The sequence below is a fragment of the Tachypleus tridentatus genome, chromosome 5, assembly GCF_004210375.1.
Source record: "Tachypleus tridentatus isolate NWPU-2018 chromosome 5, ASM421037v1, whole genome shotgun sequence".
In the NCBI taxonomy this organism is placed as follows: Eukaryota; Metazoa; Arthropoda; class Merostomata; order Xiphosura; family Limulidae; genus Tachypleus; species Tachypleus tridentatus.
In genome coordinates, this window is record NC_134829.1 from 42,742,413 (window position 1) to 42,763,418 (window position 21,006).

The following is a 21,006-nucleotide window of genomic DNA, read 5'->3' on the forward strand; positions in this document are numbered from 1 at the left end:
TTTGAAAGCTTATAACGTTAACAACCGGGTTTTGATTCCAATGGATCACAAACCAGGAATTCTCGAGTTTGGAGGGTGCGCATGCTGGCTACAATACAACTAACTAAACTATTTTCGTGAGAAAGGCAAAAGACATCTCGTAAAATAAAGAATTTCAACGGTGATTAATTCAGGTGTGATCACTAGGGGGCATGACATCATTAGTAGAAATATTAAATGACATGAAGGAGTCTAACAGACAAACAGTTTGACTCTTGAATGTATATTTAATATTTAACAAAGAATTATTATTACCAGTGATTTACTGTTAAGAACGTATGTTTATAACTACGGTTATCCAGTACTTTTCTCTCACAATATGAAACGATTTTACTGAAATTATCCGTCACATTTTTGCAGCTTAGTCAGCTGTAGATGGCATCTGATTGGTAGGTAGTACGTGTTTCCTTACTCAGTACCTTTTTCCGGAAATGCATAAACGTTATGAAAGTATATTCTATCACACTTACGTACGTACCAAATGAATACGTACAGGCGACAGAAACTGAACAGAGATGTATATTTAGAAGCATACGAATATATTAATTATATTTAAATGATTTTACCATATTTTGGTCATTTTAATTATCTAGTTCTGCTGGAAGAGGAGCGTATAAAAATCGGGGTACAGGCGTTCTTGACCTATGACCCCCAATGACACAGTGGTATGTCTGCCGACTCACATCGCTAAAAACCGTGTTTCGATGCCTGTGATGGACAGAATACAGCTCATTGACCTATGCTCTATACATTTTAAGTACGCCATACCGGTGTGGTAGCTATCTGATATCAAGAAAGACTTCCTGTTTATCTGTGAACGCATATCCTTCTAAACGAAACTCTTCATGCTAACCTAGCCGTTCAAGAGCATATCATATTCCTATTAAGCTTTCTCATGAAGACCATATATTATTAAGTTTAAGGAATTAAATGTATTACGTTAAGACAGTAGAAATCTTGACCACAGCTCTACTGTGAAATGGGCTATTTGATACAAGAAGTGATGCAACAACTTTTATACCAAGTTTCTGGACCCGACAATCTGAGGTTTGCGGGTTTTGATTGGATCCCCTTTTCACGAAATATGCTTTCCCTTTCAGCCGTGGGGCGTTATAATATGACGGTAAATCCCACTATTCATTGAGAAAAGAGTAGCCCAAGAGTTGGCGGAGAGTGGTGATGACTAGCTGCTTTCCATTCAGGCCTACGCTGTTAAATTACGGACAGCTAGTAAAGATAGCTCCCGTGTGGCTTTGCGCAAAATTAAAAAAATAAACAAAAACACTTTTTGCTTATCTGAAGCGCAATGAGTTTATTATAGTTTCAGATGCAGTGATGTGGCTAATTGATTATTCAGCATAGTTTGTAGGTTACGAATTAGAAGTGCCTCCTTTTTACTTGGCGTCCATTCATCTTTTCGCAGAGTCTATTATTCTTGAGTGCTCGCTGTTTGATTTTCACCACAATCTTTGCTTAGGTGGTCGTAAATTCCAGGATTATTAAAAAAAGCTGTTGTGCGCATACTCCTTGATTCTGGTAGCTACGGTTCGAATCGTTAACTCAATACAGACTTGTCTGCATTAAGGACATAAGTATTCGTATATCACCAGCGGTTTTTGGAGGAAGGTATTTCGTCTTTAAACATTAAAAAAAATATTAGGCCCAACCTCGCCAAACGTGTTGAGGCGTGCAACTCGTAGTCTGAGGGTCGCGGGCTCGCATCCCCGTCGCACCAAACATGCTCGCCCTTTCAGCCCTGGGGACATTATAATGTGACGATCAATCCCACTATTCGTTGGTAAAAGAGTAACTCAAGAGTTGGCGGTGTGTGGTGATGACTAGTTGCCTTCCCTCTAGGCTTACACTGCTAAATTAGGGACGGCTAGCAAAAATAGCCCTCGAGTAGCTTTGTGCGAAATTCAAAACAAACAAACAATAAACAGTATATTGTATATCCATTTGTTCGGTGTTGAAGCTAGACTGACTTCGGGATAAGTTGATTGAAAGATGTTATTGATTTTATTTTTTGGTTTGATACCGTGGGAACCAGTGAAATGTAACATCGAAGTGATAAGACATTTAGAAATGTTTAGGTCAGGAATTTTGGGGTTCTAACCCCTATTGATACATTCGAAAATACTTTTGTTTATGAGTGTTACAGGGAAGTCATTTTTAATAAAATATTTTTTTAAATATTAATAAGTTCAACCAACAAATAACCATAAGAGCTGGTAAGTTATATGCTGTATGAAGTAATGTTAAATTAGTTTTGTAGCAGTCGGGTATAAAAGTACTGAAATGACAGTACAGGCCACAAAATTTTGGTTTGTCATTGTACTTCGTTTTGAACCCGTTATTACGATTGATTGTTCCCCCGCTGGTACAGCGGTAAGTCTACGGTCTTACAACGCCAAAAATCAGGGGTTCGATTCCCTTCGGTAGACTTAGCAGATAGCCCAATGTGGCTTTGCTAGAGGAAAAACACACACATTCCATTATTACGATTGGTGACCTCTTCAACCGTGAATTAGATTATGCTTTGAATTAAGTTATTTTGAAACATTTTGACATAAATAAAATAATTTCATCCACGTATCTTTTATAAACTAGAGGTTTAAAATCGTATGGACATGACTGTAACCAACTGGTTTGATGATAAGACGAGAACAAATTAGATAGTATGGGAGCTACACCTTCAGTTTATTCATGTGTTTTATTATTAAACACAAAATGAGGATACTTTTTTCCTTATTTCAAATTGTTTCATAAATGGATCTTAAGTTAAGCCGTTAACTTTAGTGTTACCGATAAATACTTAATCACTACATAATTTGATTACTTCATCATGTGGAATGCACACAGATGAATCAAATTCCAAAGATTTGATGAAGTTAGAGGATTCTTTAATAGTAAAGTTATCTTAGTAAACGGAAAAAATAATTTACTTAAAATACAGCTAGTTTATATGTTAGATGTAACGAGTTTGATCGGTACATCTGCTCTATGTATTTTAGACAAACCATACGTAATTGTTTGTTTTGAATCTCGCGCAAAGCTACACGAGGGCTATCTGCGCTAGTCGTCCGTAATTTAGTAGTGTAAGGCTAGAGGGAAGGCAGCTAGTCATCACCACTCACCGCCAACGCTTGGGCTACTCTTCTACCAACGAATAGTGGGATTGACAGTACTTTATAACGCTCCCACGGCTGAAAGGGCGGCCATGTTTGGTGTGACGGGGATTCAAACCCGGCACCCTCAGCTTTCGAATCGAACACCTTAATCCACCTGGTTATGCCGGGCCCCATACATAATACAATTACGTGATCCAACCAGCCTAATCTGGTTGTAACCTTGGTCAGAAATGGCATTCTCTTTCTTTAGTTTTAATAGGATTCTTTGAAGTTTATTTTTTCCTTGTTGGTTGGGATTTTATCTAAAACTTTAAACTTGCTGCACTGAGTTGAGATGACTTATAGTTCATCAAGATAGTTTGGTTTGTTGAGGTAATAACAACATATTCTTTATCCGCATGTCAGAATAATTATTATTTTAACGTTTAGATTATTCAAGGCAGTAGTTTGACATTTTATTTATTTTTGTTTTTGAATTTTGCGCAAAGCTACACGAGTGCTATCTGCTCTAGCCGTCCCTAATTGAGCAATGTAAGGCTAGAGGGAAGGCAGCTAGTCATCACCACCCATCGCCAACTCTTGGGCTACTCTTTTACCAACGAATAGTTGGATTGACCGTCACATTGTAACCGTCCAACGGCTGAAAGAGCAAACATGTTTGATGTGACGGGGATCGAACCCGCGACCCTTGGATTACGAGTCGCACGCCTTAACATGCTTGGCCATGCCGGGCCAACACGTTACTGTTATATCTTTTTTTTAAACTGATAGATAAAACTATTCCTGATATTACTCTGACAAAGTTATCAGAAGAGTACCTGTATTTAAACCAAATAGAAAACTGTATTTCTATTTTCAGTATGGCTGGTATGGGTATTAAACCTTTAAGTACAGAACAACGTTTTCATCTTCTTAGGTCATGATCAGGTCAACCAGCTGTCTTGAGAATACATTTTACTTCAAGTGGGTTTCTCGTCATAACGAATGATTAGCATTGCTTTCAAAATTTACAAAAACAAATCAGTATATTTGATTTTATCAGGAGTATGTGTTTGAGTTTTCTTATAGCAAAGCCACATCGGGCTGTTTGTTGAGCCCACCGAGGGGACTCGAACCCCTGATTTTAGCTGAGACATACCGCTGTACAAGCGGGGGGCTTCTTAGGAATAATAGCGAATTTTAAACCACCTGAAAAAACACGTTTCTTAGGGTCGGTTAAAACATGATCAGAGAGATTATGTGTGACGTCAGATTGGTTCTCAGCAAATGTGGTTATGGGGTATTTGATTCTTTTTTGCTTTCTAATTTCATTGTGATCAGAAATTTCTGTCCCTTCCAGCAGTAAAAATTAATATTTTCGCGTATCCTAATAAATACGCTATATTAAATAATTTTTTGAGAGAATGTAAGCTGTATAATATTCAAAACTTCATTCTTTCAACTATCTAATGGTACACGATTTTGTTTGATAACTATGGCTGGGACAACACGTGCAAGATCGTTCTACCAAAATGACAGTGCCGGTCACGTGGAATAATTTCACTAGGGTTAGACTGACACGCGTATCAACCAGCATCACAATGAGATGATTGCATAGGTTTTAAGATTTTAACATATTTTAATATTTTGAAAACGAAGATGGATAGAATACTAAATATTTAAATTAATGTAAATTAATTCTAATTAATGTTTAAATGTTATAAAACTAACGAAAACCAATAAAAGTTATTACACTTTTCTCAATACGTTTCCCACTTTTGATATTTTTCCTAAGCTTTGAATTTCAATCTGTTTATGGTGAGAAATAATTAAAGCGTTTATAACGCCCCCACGGGTGGGAGGGTGAGCATGTTTGATGCGACCGGGATTCAAACCCGCGCTCCTCGGATTACGAGTCGAATGCCTCAACACGCTTGGCCATGTTGGACCTATAAATAAAGATTTGGGTTTAATTTTATTCGTGTCAACTTAGCCTAAAGCATGTATCAACTTCCCCCCTGTTCGGGAGAGAATGACACATAGAAATGTTTTATTTTTTATATCTAATAGTGTTTTATAATATATAAACTGTCTAGTTTATGTTGGTTTCGGAATTTATCTCCAAGTTTTCAACTGACCTTTATCTAAAAATTATCCAAAAAGGTGAGTCAACTAGCCACGGTCTCTAAATGTCATTAAAAATTTTATTTAGACTAGAAACAAGACACTTACGACGTAAGCATTCAAAGCAAATATGATTTTATTTATATGGATTTAGAACAACAAGTAGAACTTTGGCGTGATGTTAGTGATGTCTTCTCTTTACACATTATTATAAAGGGGTTAACTGTTTTTTTATATACGACGAAAATGACAACTATTTTAATACACGTTATTACAACTGGGTTAACTGTTTTTTTATACACGACGATAATGACATCGATTTTTACACAAGTTATTACAACTGGCTTAACATTTTTCAATTCATGACGATAATGACAACTGTTTTTATACACGTTATTACAACTGGGTTAACCTTTTTTAATTCATGACGATAATGACAACTATTTTTATACACGTTATTACAACCTGGTTTACCTTTTTCAATACATGACGATAATGACAATTGTTTTTATAGACGTTATTACAACTGTGTTAACCTTTTTTAATTCATGACGATAATGACAACTATTTTTATAGACGTTATTACACTGGGTTAACCTTTTTTAATACATGACGATAATGACAACTATTTTTATACACGTTATTACAACTGGGTTAACCTTTTTCAATTTATGACGATAATGACAATTGTTTTTATACACGTTATTACAACTGGCTTAACCTTTTTTAATTCATGACGATAATGACAACTATTTTTATACACGTTATTACAACCTGGTTTACCTTTTTCAATACATGACGATAATGACAATTGTTTTTATAGACGTTATTACAACTGTGTTAACCTTTTTTAATTCATGACGATAATGACAACTATTTTTATAGACGTTATTACACTGGGTTAACCTTTTTTAATACATGACGATAATGACAACTATTTTTATACACGTTATTACAACTGGGTTAACCTTTTTCAATTTATGACGATAATGACAACTATTTTTATACACATTATTAGAACTGGGTTAACCTTTTTTAATTTATGACGATAATAACATCTCTTTTTATACACATTGTTACAACTGGGTTAACCTTTTTTAATACATGACGATAATGACAACTGTTTTTATACACGTTATTACAACTGGGTTAACCTTTTTTAATACATGACGATAATGACAACTGTTTTTATACACGTTATTACAACTGGGTTAACCTTTTTTAATACATGACGATAATGATAACTGTTTTTATATACGTTATTACAACTGGCTTAACCTTTTTTAATTCATGACGATAATGACAACTATTTTTATACACGCTATTACAAAGAGGCTCAAAATTCTTACATACGACGTTAATGACACTTATTTTTACACACATTGTTACAAAAAGATTAATGTTTTTTCGTGTATAATATGTTCTGGTTTTGACTTTCTTGTGTATATACATTCCGTTCAATATAGTATGTTGTTCTTCTATACATAACGTTTTGGTAGTAAGTTTTTTGATTTTGAGGATATTGTGATATTGATTATTAAACACAAACTCATTCGATAATTATATCCTTAAAGCAGAAGAAGGTTTTTTTTTACCAATGAGTTTTTATAACTTATAGCAGTTGATATTCTGAATATTCTGAATTTAACAAAAATTTGTGTTAAGAACCCATTTTTTAAAACTAATCAAAAGTTTTACAAACAGAAGGAGGGTATAGATATGTGCCTTCAGTTTTGTTATATGACATTTATGGCCATGTGGTCCCTCCTTTCAGTTTTTTTTATGTGACCTTTACGACTATGTGGTGTCCCTTTCATTTTTTTATGTGACCTCTACAACTATGTGGTGTCGCTTTCACCTTTGTTTTGTGGTGTTTACAACTATGTGGTGTCCCTTTCACCTTTGTTTTGTGGTGTTTACAAATATGTGGTGTACCTTTCACCTTTGTTTTGTGGTGTTTACAACTATGTGGTGTCCCTTTCCCTTAGTTTTGTGGTGTTTACAACTATGTGGTGTACCTTTCACCTTTGTTTTGTGGTGTTTACAACTATGTGGTGTACCTTTTACTTTTTTATGTGACTTTTACACTGTGTAATCCCATTTTTATCTTTTTTATGTGACTTTAACAACTGTGTAGTACCCTTTTTATTTTTGTCCCGTGATCTTTAAATTTGGTACTAGTTTTCATAGTTACAACCTGAATTGAATTTATATTTGTAACTAGTAAAATAATGGTTTATTAATTCTTGACGTATCCGTTTGAGAAAAAGAGGAATGTGATAATAGAAAAACATCAGTTTATCAAAACGAATTTGTCATGCTAGGTTTGATACATATATTTACAGATACGTATACATTTAACAAGAAAATTTTAGTAATCACGAGTTACTAATTAGACTTGTCCTATGTTAACGTATGTTATGATAAAACTAGAAAAAGTAGTCTTAATCTTACCTTATATTACCAGGTCAATTATTTGATATTCTTGAGAAACAAAAATTTCATCTTATTTTTAAATCTATAAACATGATTATATAAAGTTTGAAACACATGAAAGATTTATTTAACTAAAAAATAAGGGATTTACAACAGGGAATATAATTGTATTATTCGAACTAAGAGAAAATTGAAATAGAGGTTACAACAACAAGATTACCTAAGAAAAAAATAAAATTGAGAATTCAACCATATGCAGAACATGTACAAGCAACATTACACAATTCTAGTGAATGAAACTATTAACCTCACAGTATGAGTGCTAAAATATTTGAGAATGAAACTATTAACCTCACAGTATGAGTGCTAAAATATTTGGGAATGAAACTATTAACCTCACAGTATGAGCGCTAAAATATTTGGGAATGAAACTATTAACCTCACAGTATGGGTGCTAAAATATTTGGGAATGAAACTATTAACCTCACAGTATGAGCGCTAAAATATTTGGGAATGAAACTATTAACCTCACAGAATGAGTGCTAAAATATTTGGGAATGAAACTATTAACCTCACAGTATGGTGCTAAAATATTTGGGAATGAAACTATTAACCTCACAGTATGAGCGCTAAAATATTTGGGAATCGTTAGAAACAATACAATTTAGAAAAGCAAGTTTGATATCAACAGATAAAAAGTCAATAAATTATTGTTTTTGTGTATGGCATGTCTTCTCGTAAAGATTGACTAGCAAGTTATAAAATAACGTGATAAAACGTGATACTTCGTGACTTGTAACAAATGTATAAATATTCAACTTCTTGGTTTTGTATGTTCTTTCTGTAGATGATATAGTAGCATTGTGCCATAGGTGTTGTTGGTGTTTTTTTTGTCTTTTAAAGAGATCATTGCCGGTTTTAAAAATGTTTTAACTACATCGGGTAAAGATTGTATTTTAATTATTTGTTTGCTAGTCATTCATGTTAAAAGTATTTTATCAGCTTCATTATTACCGTTAAAAATACGCATATTTTATTAAATACATACTGTTAATTTAACTTACACTTCTTAAGAATAGCTAGTGTACCACCAGAGGGTGATCGCTATCCGTGTGATTAATTAGTTTGAAATTTAAATAGTTTGATGGTTTTACATGTTAAATAATTAATTGTTATTTAGAATTACGTATGATGAATAAGCACAAATCACCATACTGTAATGTTCTTGACCGAAACCACATCAGACTATGCTATATATTAACTATCTTTACCTCGGTAAATCAAACTGTTAAGTGTCATGTTATATGACACTTATTTATATGATCAACTCAGTACACCACAATGTGGATCTGGAATTTTGTATAACTTGTTTGGTGTATCCCAATAACCTTCTGGTAGCTGAGCACTAAGTCCGAGGGCTAAAAACCACGTTTTGGTGGATGTTCATGTTCAACAACAAGCAATCAAAAGTGTTTCAATAAACAGATACATTATCTGGTTGTTTGATGTAGCTTAGTCAAAACTATTGTAAGAAATGTTAATTAAACTTTTCTTATCGCTTCATACATGCTTTGCTTTAAAGATGGGTATCCTCATTCATTCAGGTTTATTGATAGTCACATAATAGGTTTTTGTAAGATATGTTGTTATAAATAACAAATGTATTTCTGGTACAGATCAACCACATATACACACAAATATACTTATGATTCAATCTCTCAATTTTAGTTAGCATAAAGAAAGATTTCTTAGCAGTTACGTCTATATACATATATATATATATATATCGTGAATAAGTAAAGTATATATGTATACATACTGTGGAATAGTAAAACCAGACAAAGATTGATTGACTTGCAGAACACTTACAGATAATAAGACGATACCAAAACTTACATTAATAATTACTACTATTAATCGCGTAAAATCTTAGATAAGGAACTATTACAATGACTTATTAGACTTACGACATTAAGCATGTGTCATTCTCCCTACGTACAAGTGCCGAAAAGTTTAAACCAACAGATGACTAAAGCTATTACAGACAGCAATGCGTCAAAGTTATTATTTAAGTTAACCAGACACGATATTTTACCTCAATTTCAATTTAAAAGCTGTCATCGAAAACGTGTTGGAAAAGAAAAAAAAAATCTAATATTTTTATAACTGTCTTCGTTTGGGGGGGAATATATTTATTTTTAAGACTTACGCTCTATCGAGTCAAAGTTGAAGTTAATTTCCGAGAATTTTCACAACATCTGCCACGTCAAAAGTGCCTAAATCAAAGCGTTTAAGCCCTCTGGTGAGATGATGGTAACCTAGAGCTCATCACGTGTAATTTGTTTTGACAGAATTCTATTACAAACGCGTTCTGTTTTCTTCTTACCGCCTCTTGTCAGACGAAATAACGATTTTCAGTCTCGGACCTTCTGCTGTACAGTTTGAAAGGTATCTTATTAAGTTTTTACACAGCGGAATATTAATACTTTTTTTTCTTACTATCGGAACTCTTGAAAGAGAAATCAATCCATTACACAACTTTGTATTGCTTCCCCTACACTATGCCTTGTGAACTCCATCTGCAAATCCCCCAAAATGGCATTTAATTTTCTAGTAAATTGTTGAAATTCCATGTTTAGTTAGCCTGTCCTTTATCTGCTTCCTTTCGCACAGTAAAATTCGGTTTTATTTCTAAAATTTATCAGAGCCGAGAAGGAATGTCTTCGTCAAACTTATCAAACTGGGTTTTCACGAGGTACGTGGTGAGGTTTCCTTTTCCTTTCACTTTGACCAGACCTCGACACTCGCATTCATAGCCACAATCCAAGAGAATTCGAGCCGTTTCTTCAGTAACCTGAAACGGCAAATAAAAATAACATTTCTTAATGTCGAACACTTGATGATTGTTGTAATATTCGTTCATTCTTATTTAGTATCATTTTGTAGAACTGATGTGTTTGGAAAGCTTGTTAAAATAAATGTGAATATAAATATTAATTAATATTGAAGTGTTTCAATTCTGTCTCAGGTAAAAGGAAATATGTTACTTTCATTTTTTTACATTTCATATTAGTAAAATACAAGTTAAAGGAAAGGAGAATAATTTGTAGTTATAAAATATCGAAACGACTTTTCTTCTGTGTCGTGGTAACCATAGAAATATGATCACTGAACAATCCTTCTAAAGTATTATAGTATCAGTAGAAACACGATAAGTCAGATTTTCAAGAAAGCAAGATAATTACTAATATTTGGTCATAGACTAAAGGGGTTAAAAAAAACACCAAAACCCAATAACATTAAACTCAGGCCGTAAATTAAGTTCATAATAATTATAATATAATATATAATTATAATAATTACTTCAAGATTGATTTTCAAAATTAAAAATGATCGTCATAGTATAGGACACATTTATTAAATACAAAGTAGAAAAAATTATATTTAGAAAATCGCTGACTCTCAAGTGAACTAGAACTAGTTTACAAAACACTGACTCTCAAGTAAAGTAGAACTAGTTTACAAAACACTGACTCTCAAGTAAAGTGGAACTAGTTTACAAAACACTGACTCTCAAGTAAAGTAGAACTAGTTTACAAAACACTGACTCTCAAGTAAAGTAGAACTAGTTTACAAAACACTGACTCTCAAGTAAAGTAGAACTAGTTTACAAAACACTGATTCTCAAGTAAAGTAGAACTAGTTTACAAAACACTGATTCTCAAGTAAAGTAGAACTAGTTTACAAAACACTGACTCTCAAGTAAAGTAGAACTAGTTTACAAAACACTGATTCTCAAGTAAAGTGGAACTAGTTTACAAAACACTGACTCTCAAGTAAAGTAGAACTAGTTTACAAAACACTGATTCTCAAGTAAAGTAGAACTAGTTTACAAAACACTGACTCTCAAGTAAAGTAGAACTAGTTTACAAAACACTGATTCTCAAGTAAAGTGGAACTAGTTTACAAAACACTGACTCTCAAGTAAAGTAGAACTAGTTTACAAAACACTGACTCTCAAGTAAAGTAGAACTAGTTTACAAAACACTGACTCTCAAGTAAAGTAGAACTAGTTTACAAAACACTAACTCTCAAGTAAAGTAGAACTAGTTTACAAAACACTGATTCTCAAGTAAAGTAGAACTAGTTTACAAAACACTGACTCTCAAGTAAAGTAGAACTAGTTTACAAAACACTGACTCTCAAGTAAAGTAGAACTAGTTTACAAAACACTGACTCTCAAGTAAAGTAGAACTAGTTTACAAAACACTGACTCTCAAGTAAAGTAGAACTAGTTTACAAAACACTGACTCTCAAGTAAAGTAGAACTAGTTTACAAAACACTGACTCTCAAGTAAAGTAGAACTAGTTTACAAAACACTGACTCTCAAGTAAAGTAGAACTAGTTTACAAAACACTGACTCTCAAGTAAAGTAGAACTAGTTTACAAAACACTGACTCTCAAGTAAAGTAGAACTAGTTTACAAAACACTGACTCTCAAGTAAAGTAGAACTAGTTTACAAAACACTGACTCTCAAGTAAAGTAGAACTAGTTTACAAAACACTGACTCTCAAGTAAAGTAGAACTAGTTTACAAAACACTGACTCTCAAGTAAAGTAGAACTAGTTTACAAAACACTGACTCTCAAGTAAAGTAGAACTAGTTTACAAAACACTGACTCTCAAGTAAAGTAGAACTAGTTTACAAAACACTGACTCTCAAGTAAAGTAGAACTAGTTTACAAAACACTGACTCTCAAGTAAAGTAGAACTAGTTTACAAAACACTGACTCTCAAGTAAAGTAGAACTAGTTTACAAAACACTGACTCTCAAGTAAAGTAGAACTAGTTTACAAAACACTGACTCTCAAGTAAAGTAGAACTAGTTTACAAAACACTGACTCTCAAGTAAAGTAGAACTAGTTTACAAAACACTGACTCTCAAGTAAAGTAGAACTAGTTTACAAAACACTGACTCTCAAGTAAAGTAGAACTAGTTTACAAAACACTGACTCTCAAGTAAAGTAGAACTAGTTTACAAAACACTGACTCTCAAGTAAAGTAGAACTAGTTTACAAAACACTGACTCTCAAGTAAAGTAGAACTAGTTTACAAAACACTGACTCTCAAGTAAAGTAGAACTAGTTTACAAAACACTGACTCTCAAGTAAAGTAGAACTAGTTTACAAAACACTGACTCTCAAGTAAAGTAGAACTAGTTTACAAAACACTGATTCTCAAGTAAAGTAGAACTAGTTTACAAAACACTGATTCTCAAGTAAAGTAGAACTAGTTTACAAAACACTGACTCTCAAGTAAAGTAGAACTAGTTTACAAAACACTGACTCTCAAGTAAAGTAGAACTAGTTTACAAAACACTGACTCTCAAGTAAAGTAGAACTAGTTTACAAAACACTGACTCTCTCAAGTAAAGTAGAACTAGTTTACAAAACACTGACTCTCAAGTAAAGTAGAACTAGTTTACAAAACACTGATTCTCAAGTAAAGTAGAACTAGTTTACAAAACACTGACTCTCAAGTAAAGTAGAACTAGTTTACAAAACACTGACTCTCAAGTAAAGTAGAACTAGTTTACAAAACACTGACTCTCAAGTAAAGTAGAACTAGTTTACAAAACACTGACTCTCAAGTAAAGTAGAACTAGTTTACAAAACACTGACTCTCAAGTAAAGTAGAACTAGTTTACAAAACACTGACTCTCAAGTAAAGTAGAACTAGTTTACAAAACACTGACTCTCAAGTAAAGTAGAACTAGTTTACAAAACACTGATTCTCAAGTAAAGTAGAACTAGTTTACAAAACACTGACTCTCAAGTAAAGTAGAACTAGTTTACAAAACACTGACTCTCAAGTAAAGTAGAACTAGTTTACAAAACACTGACTCTCAAGTAAAGTAGAACTAGTTTACAAAACACTGACTCTCAAGTAAAGTAGAACTAGTTTACAAAACACTGATTCTCAAGTAAAGTAGAACTAGTTTACAAAACACTGACTCTCAAGTAAAGTAGAACTAGTTTACAAAACACTGACTCTCAAGTAAAGTAGAACTAGTTTACAAAACACTGACTCTCAAGTAAAGTAGAACTAGTTTACAAAACACTGACTCTCAAGTAAAGTAGAACTAGTTTACAAAACACTGACTCTCAAGTAAAGTAGAACTAGTTTACAAAACACTGACTCTCAAGTAAAGTAGAACTAGTTTACAAAACACTGACTCTCAAGTAAAGTAGAACTAGTTTACAAAACACTGACTCTCAAGTAAAGTAGAACTAGTTTACAAAACACTGACTCTCAAGTAAAGTAGAACTAGTTTACAAAACACTGACTCTCAAGTAAAGTAGAACTAGTTTACAAAACACTGACTCTCAAGTAAAGTAGAACTAGTTTACAAAACACTGACTCTCAAGTAAAGTAGAACTAGTTTACAAAACACTGACTCTCAAGTAAAGTAGAACTAGTTTACAAAACACTGACTCTCAAGTAAAGTAGAACTAGTTTACAAAACACTGACTCTCAAGTAAAGTAGAACTAGTTTACAAAACACTGACTCTCAAGTAAAGTAGAACTAGTTTACAAAACACTGACTCTCAAGTAAAGTAGAACTAGTTTACAAAACACTGACTCTCAAGTAAAGTAGAACTAGTTTACAAAACACTGACTCTCAAGTAAAGTAGAACTAGTTTACAAAACACTGACTCTCAAGTAAAGTAGAACTAGTTTACAAAACACTGACTCTCAAGTAAAGTAGAACTAGTTTACAAAACACTGACTCTCAAGTAAAGTAGAACTAGTTTACAAAACACTGACTCTCAAGTAAAGTAGAACTAGTTTACAAAACACTGACTCTCAAGTAAAGTAGAACTAGTTTACAAAACACTGACTCTCAAGTAAAGTAGAACTAGTTTACAAAACACTGACTCTCAAGTAAAGTAGAACTAGTTTACAAAACACTGACTCTCAAGTAAAGTAGAACTAGTTTACAAAACACTGACTCTCAAGTAAAGTAGAACTAGTTTACAAAACACTGACTCTCAAGTAAAGTAGAACTAGTTTACAAAACACTGACTCTCAAGTAAAGTAGAACTAGTTTACAAAACACTGACTCTCAAGTAAAGTAGAACTAGTTTACAAAACACTGACTCTCAAGTAAAGTAGAACTAGTTTACAAAACACTGACTCTCAAGTAAAGTAGAACTAGTTTACAAAACACTGACTCTCAAGTAAAGTAGAACTAGTTTACAAAACACTGACTCTCAAGTAAAGTAGAACTAGTTTACAAAACACTGACTCTCAAGTAAAGTAGAACTAGTTTACAAAACACTGACTCTCAAGTAAAGTAGAACTAGTTTACAAAACACTGACTCTCAAGTAAAGTAGAACTAGTTTACAAAACACTGACTCTCAAGTAAAGTAGAACTAGTTTACAAAACACTGACTCTCAAGTAAAGTAGAACTAGTTTACAAAACACTGACTCTCAAGTAAAGTAGAACTAGTTTACAAAACACTGACTCTCAAGTAAAGTAGAACTAGTTTACAAAACACTGACTCTCAAGTAAAGTAGAACTAGTTTACAAAACACTGACTCTCAAGTAAAGTAGAACTAGTTTACAAAACACTGACTCTCAAGTAAAGTAGAACTAGTTTACAAAACACTGACTCTCAAGTAAAGTAGAACTAGTTTCCAAAACACTGACTCTCAAGTAAAGTAGAACTAGTTTCCAAAACACTGACTCTCAAGTAAAGTAGAACTAGTTTCCAAAACACTGACTCTCAAGTAAAGTAGAATTAGTTTCCAAAACACTGACTCTCAAGTAAAGTAGAACTAGTTTACAAAACACTGACTCTCAAGTAAAGTAGAACTAGTTTCCAAAACACTGACTCTCAAGTAAAGTAGAACTAGTTTCCAAAACACTGACTCTCAAGTAAAGTAGAACTAGTTTACAAAACACTGACTCTCAAGTAAAGTAGAACTAGTTTACAAAACACTGACTCTCAAGTAAAGTAGAACTAGTTTACAAAACACTGACTCTCAAGTAAAGTAGAACTAGTTTACAAAACACTGACTCTCAAGTAAAGTAGAACTAGTTTACAAAACACTGACTCTCAAGTAAAGTAGAACTAGTTTACAAAACACTGACTATTAAGTAAAGTAGAACTAGTTTACAAAACACTGACTCTCAAGTAAAGTAGAACTAGTTTACAAAACACTGACTCTCAAGTAAAGTAGAACTAGTTTACAAAACACTGACTCTCAAGTAAAGTAGAACTAGTTTACAAAACACTGACTCTCAAGTAAAGTAGAACTAGTTTACAAAACACTGACTCTCAAGTAAAGTAGAACTAGTTTCCAAAACACTGACTCTCAAGTAAAGTAGAACTAGTTTACAAAACACTGACTTCAAGTAAAGTAGAACTAGTTTAAAAACACTGACTCTCAAGTAAAGTAGAACTAGTTTACAAAACACTGACTCTCAAGTAAAGTAGAACTAGTTTACAAAACACTGACTCTCAAGTAAAGTAGAACTAGTTTACAAAACACTGACTCTCAAGTAAAGTAGAACTAGTTTACAAAACACTGACTCTCAAGTAAAGTAGAACTAGTTTACAAAACACTGACTCTCAAGTAAAGTAGAACTAGTTTACAAAACACTGACTCTCAAGTAAAGTAGAACTAGTTTACAAAACACTGACTCTCAAGTAAAGTAGAACTAGTTTACAAAACACTGACTCTCAAGTAAAGTAGAACTAGTTTACAAAACACTGACTCTCAAGTAAAGTAGAACTAGTTTACAAAACACTGACTCTCAAGTAAAGTAGAACTAGTTTACAAAACACTGACTCTCAAGTAAAGTAGAACTAGTTTCCAAAACACTGACTCTCAAGTAAAGTAGAACTAGTTTCCAAAACACTGACTCTCAAGTAAAGTTTAGAACTAGTTTAGTTTAAAACACTGACTCTCAAGTAAAGTAGAACTAGTTTACAAAACACTGACTCTCAAGTAAAGTAGAACTAGTTTACAAAACACTGACTCTCAAGTAAAGTAGAACTAGTTTCCAAAACACTGACTCTCAAGTAAAGTAGAACTAGTTTCCAAAACACTGACTCTCAAGTAAAGTAGAACTAGTTTACAAAACACTGACTCTCAAGTAAAGTAGAACTAGTTTACAAAACACTGACTCTCAAGTAAAGTAGAACTAGTTTACAAAACACTGACTCTCAAGTAAAGTAGAACTAGTTTACAAAACACTGACTCTCAAGTAAAGTAGAACTAGTTTACAAAACACTGACTCTCAAGTAAAGTAGAACTAGTTTACAAAACACTGACTCTCAAGTAAAGTAGAACTAGTTTACAAAACACTGACTCTCAAGTAAAGTAGAACTAGTTTACAAAACACTGACTCTCAAGTAAAGTAGAACTAGTTTACAAAACACTGACTCTCAAGTAAAGTAGAACTAGTTTACAAAACACTGACTCTCAAGTAAAGTAGAACTAGTTTACAAAACACTGACTCTCAAGTAAAGTAGAACAAAACACTGACTCTCAAGTAAAGTAGAACTAGTTTACAAAACACTGACTCTCAAGTAAAGTAGAACTAGTTTCCAAAACACTGACTCTCAAGTAAAGTAGAACTAGTTTCCAAAACACTGACTCTCAAGTAAAGTAGAACTAGTTTACAAAACACTGACTCTCAAGTAAAGTAGAACTAGTTTACAAAACACTGACTCTCAAGTAAAGTAGAACTAGTTTCCAAAACACTGACTCTCAAGTAAAGTAGAACTAGTTTACAAAACACTGACTCTCAAGTAAAGTAGAACTAGTTTACAAAACACTGACTCTCAAGTAAAGTAGAACTAGTTTACAAAACACTGACTCTCAAGTAAAGTAGAACTAGTTTACAAAACACTGACTCTCAAGTAAAGTAGAACTAGTTTACAAAACACTGACTCTCAAGTAAAGTAGAACTAGTTTACAAAACACTGACTCTCAAGTAAAGTAGAACTAGTTTACAAAACACTGACTCTCAAGTAAAGTAGAACTAGTTTACAAAACACTGACTCTCAAGTAAAGTAGAACTAGTTTACAAAACACTGACTCTCAAGTAAAGTAGAACTAGTTTACAAAACACTGAGTAAAGTAGAACTAGTTTACAAAACACTGACTCTCAAGTAAAGTAGAACTAGTTTACAAAACACTGACTCTCAAGTAAAGTAGAACTAGTTTACAAAACACTGACTCTCAAGTAAAGTAGAACTAGTTTACAAAACACTGACTCTCAAGTAAAGTAGAACTAGTTTACAAAACACTGACTCTCAAGTAAAGTAGAACTAGTTTACAAAACACTGACTCTCAAGTAAAGTAGAACTAGTTTACAAAACACTGACTCTCAAGTAAAGTAGAACTAGTTTACAAAACACTGACTCTCAAGTAAAGTAGAACTAGTTTACAAAACACTGATTCTCAAGTAAAGTAGAACTAGTTTACAAAACACTGACTCTCAAGTAAAGTAGAACTAGTTTACAAAACACTGACTCTCAAGTAAAGTAGAACTAGTTTACAAAACACTGACTCTCAAGTAAAGTAGAACTAGTTTACAAAACACTGACTCTCAAGTAAAGTAGAACTAGTTTACAAAACACTGACTCTCAAGTAAAGTAGAACTAGTTTACAAAACACTGACTCTCAAGTAAAGTAGAACTAGTTTACAAAACACTGACTCTCAAGTAAAGTAGAACTAGTTTACAAAACACTGACTCTCAAGTAAAGTAGAACTAGTTTACAAAACACTGACTCTCAAGTAAAGTAGAACTAGTTTACAAAACACTGACTCTCAAGTAAAGTAGAACTAGTTTACAAAACACTGACTCTCAAGTAAAGTAGAACTAGTTTACAAAACACTGACTCTCAAGTAAAGTAGAACTAGTTTACAAAACACTGACTCTCAAGTAAAGTAGAACTAGTTTACAAAACACTGACTCTCAAGTAAAGTAGAACTAGTTTACAAAACACTGACTCTCAAGTAAAGTAGAACTAGTTTACAAAACACTGTCTCTCAAGTAAAGTAGAACTAGTTTACAAAACACTGACTCTCAAGTAAAGTAGAACTAGTTTACAAAACACTGACTCTCAAGTAAAGTAGAACTAGTTTACAAAACACTGACTCTCAAGTAAAGTAGAACTAGTTTACAAAACACTGACTCTCAAGTAAAGTAGAACTAGTTTACAAAACACTGACTCTCAAGTAAAGTAGAACTAGTTTACAAAACACTGACTCTCAAGTAAAGTAGAACTAGTTTACAAAACACTGACTCTCAAGTAAAGTAGAACTAGTTTACAAAACACTGACTCTCAAGTAAAGTAGAACTAGTTTACAAAACACTGACTCTCAAGTAAAGTAGAACTAGTTTACAAAACACTGACTCTCAAGTAAAGTAGAACTAGTTTACAAAACACTGACTCTCAAGTAAAGTAGAACTAGTTTACAAAACACTGACTCTCAAGTAAAGTAGAACTAGTTTACAAAACACTGACTCTCAAGTAAAGTAGAACTAGTTTACAAAACACTGACTCTCAAGTAAAGTAGAACTAGTTTACAAAACACTGACTCTCAAGTAAAGTAGAACTAGTTTACAAAACACTGACTCTCAAGTAAAGTAGAACTAGTTTACAAAACACTGACTCTCAAGTAAAGTAGAACTAGTTTACAAAACACTGACTCTCAAGTAAAGTAGAACTAGTTTACAAAACACTGACTCTCAAGTAAAGTAGAACTAGTTTACAAAACACTGACTCTCAAGTAAAGTAGAACTAGTTTACAAAACACTGACTCTCAAGTAAAGTAGAACTAGTTTACAAAACACTGACTCTCAAGTAAAGTAGAACTAGTTTACAAAACACTGACTCTCAAGTAAAGTAGAACTAGTTTACAAAACACTGACTCTCAAGTAAAGTAGAACTAGTTTACAAAACACTGACTCTCAAGTAAAGTAGAACTAGTTTACAAAACACTGACTCTCAAGTAAAGTAGAACTAGTTTACAAAACACTGACTCTCAAGTAAAGTAGAACTAGTTTACAAAACACTGACTCTCAAGTAAAGTAGAACTAGTTTACAAAACACTGACTCTCAAGTAAAGTAGAACTAGTTTACAAAACACTGACTCTCAAGTAAAGTAGAACTAGTTTACAAAACACTGACTCTCAAGTAAAGTAGAACTAGTTTACAAAACACTGACTCTCAAGTAAAGTAGAACTAGTTTACAAAACACTGACTCTCAAGTAAAGTAGAACTAGTTTACAAAACACTGACTCTCAAGTAAAGTAGAACTAGTTTACAAAACACTGAGTAAAGTTAGTTTACAAAACACTGACTCTCAAGTAAAGTAGAACTAGTTTACAAAACACTGACTCTCAAGTAAAGTAGAACTAGTTTACAAAACACTGACTCTCAAGTAAAGTAGAACTAGTTTACAAAACACTGACTCTCAAGTAAAGTAGAACTAGTTTACAAAACACTGACTCTCAAGTAAAGTAGAACTAGTTTACAAAACACTGACTCTCAAGTAAAGTAGAACTAGTTTACAAAACACTGACTCTCAAAAAGTAGAACTAGTTTACAAAACACTGACTCTCAAGTAAAGTAGAACTAGTTTACAAAACACTAGTTTAGAACTAGTTTACAAAACACTGACTCTCAAGTAAAGTAGAACTAGTTTACAAAACACTGACTCTCAAGTAAAGTAGAACTAGTTTACAAAACACTGACTCTCAAGTAAAGTAGAACTAGTTTACAAAACACTGACTCTCAAGTAAAGTAGAACTAGTTTACAAAACACTGACTCTCAAGTAAAGTAGAACTAGTTTACAAAACACTGACTCTCAAGTAAAGTAGAACTAGTTTACAAAACACTGACTCTCAAGTAAAGAAGAACTAGTTTACAAAACACTGACTCTCAAGTAAAGTAGAACTAGTTTACAAAACACTGACTCTCAAGTAAAGTAGAACTAGTTTACAAAACACTGACTCTCAAGTAAAGTAGAACTAGTTTACAAAACACTGACTCTCAAGTAAAGTAGAACTAGTTTACAAAACACTGACTCTCAAGTAAAGTAGAACTAGTTTACAAAACACTGACTCTCAAGTAAAGTAGAACTAGTTTACAAAACACTGACTCTCAAGTAAAGTAGAACTAGTTTACAAAACACTGACTCTCAAGTAAAGTAGAACTAGTTTACAAAACACTGACTCTCAAGTAAAGTAGAACTAGTTTACAAAA

The 21,006-nt window shown here is 32.9% G+C and overlaps 1 protein-coding gene across 1 annotated transcript in view; it reads right to left on the reverse strand.

The window, feature by feature from the left end:
* Nucleotides 1–7,791: 7,791 nt before the first annotated feature.
* The window catches only part of LOC143251013 (adenylate cyclase type 2-like), a 37,015-nt gene continuing 23,800 nt past the window's right edge, over nucleotides 7,792–21,006 (reverse strand). Inside the window, exon 3 of the mRNA XM_076502289.1 lies at nucleotides 7,792–10,563. Coding sequence (XP_076358404.1) covers nucleotides 10,411–10,563 — 153 coding nt within the window. The 3' untranslated portion in view covers nucleotides 7,792–10,410. The remainder of the gene's footprint in view (nucleotides 10,564–21,006) is intronic.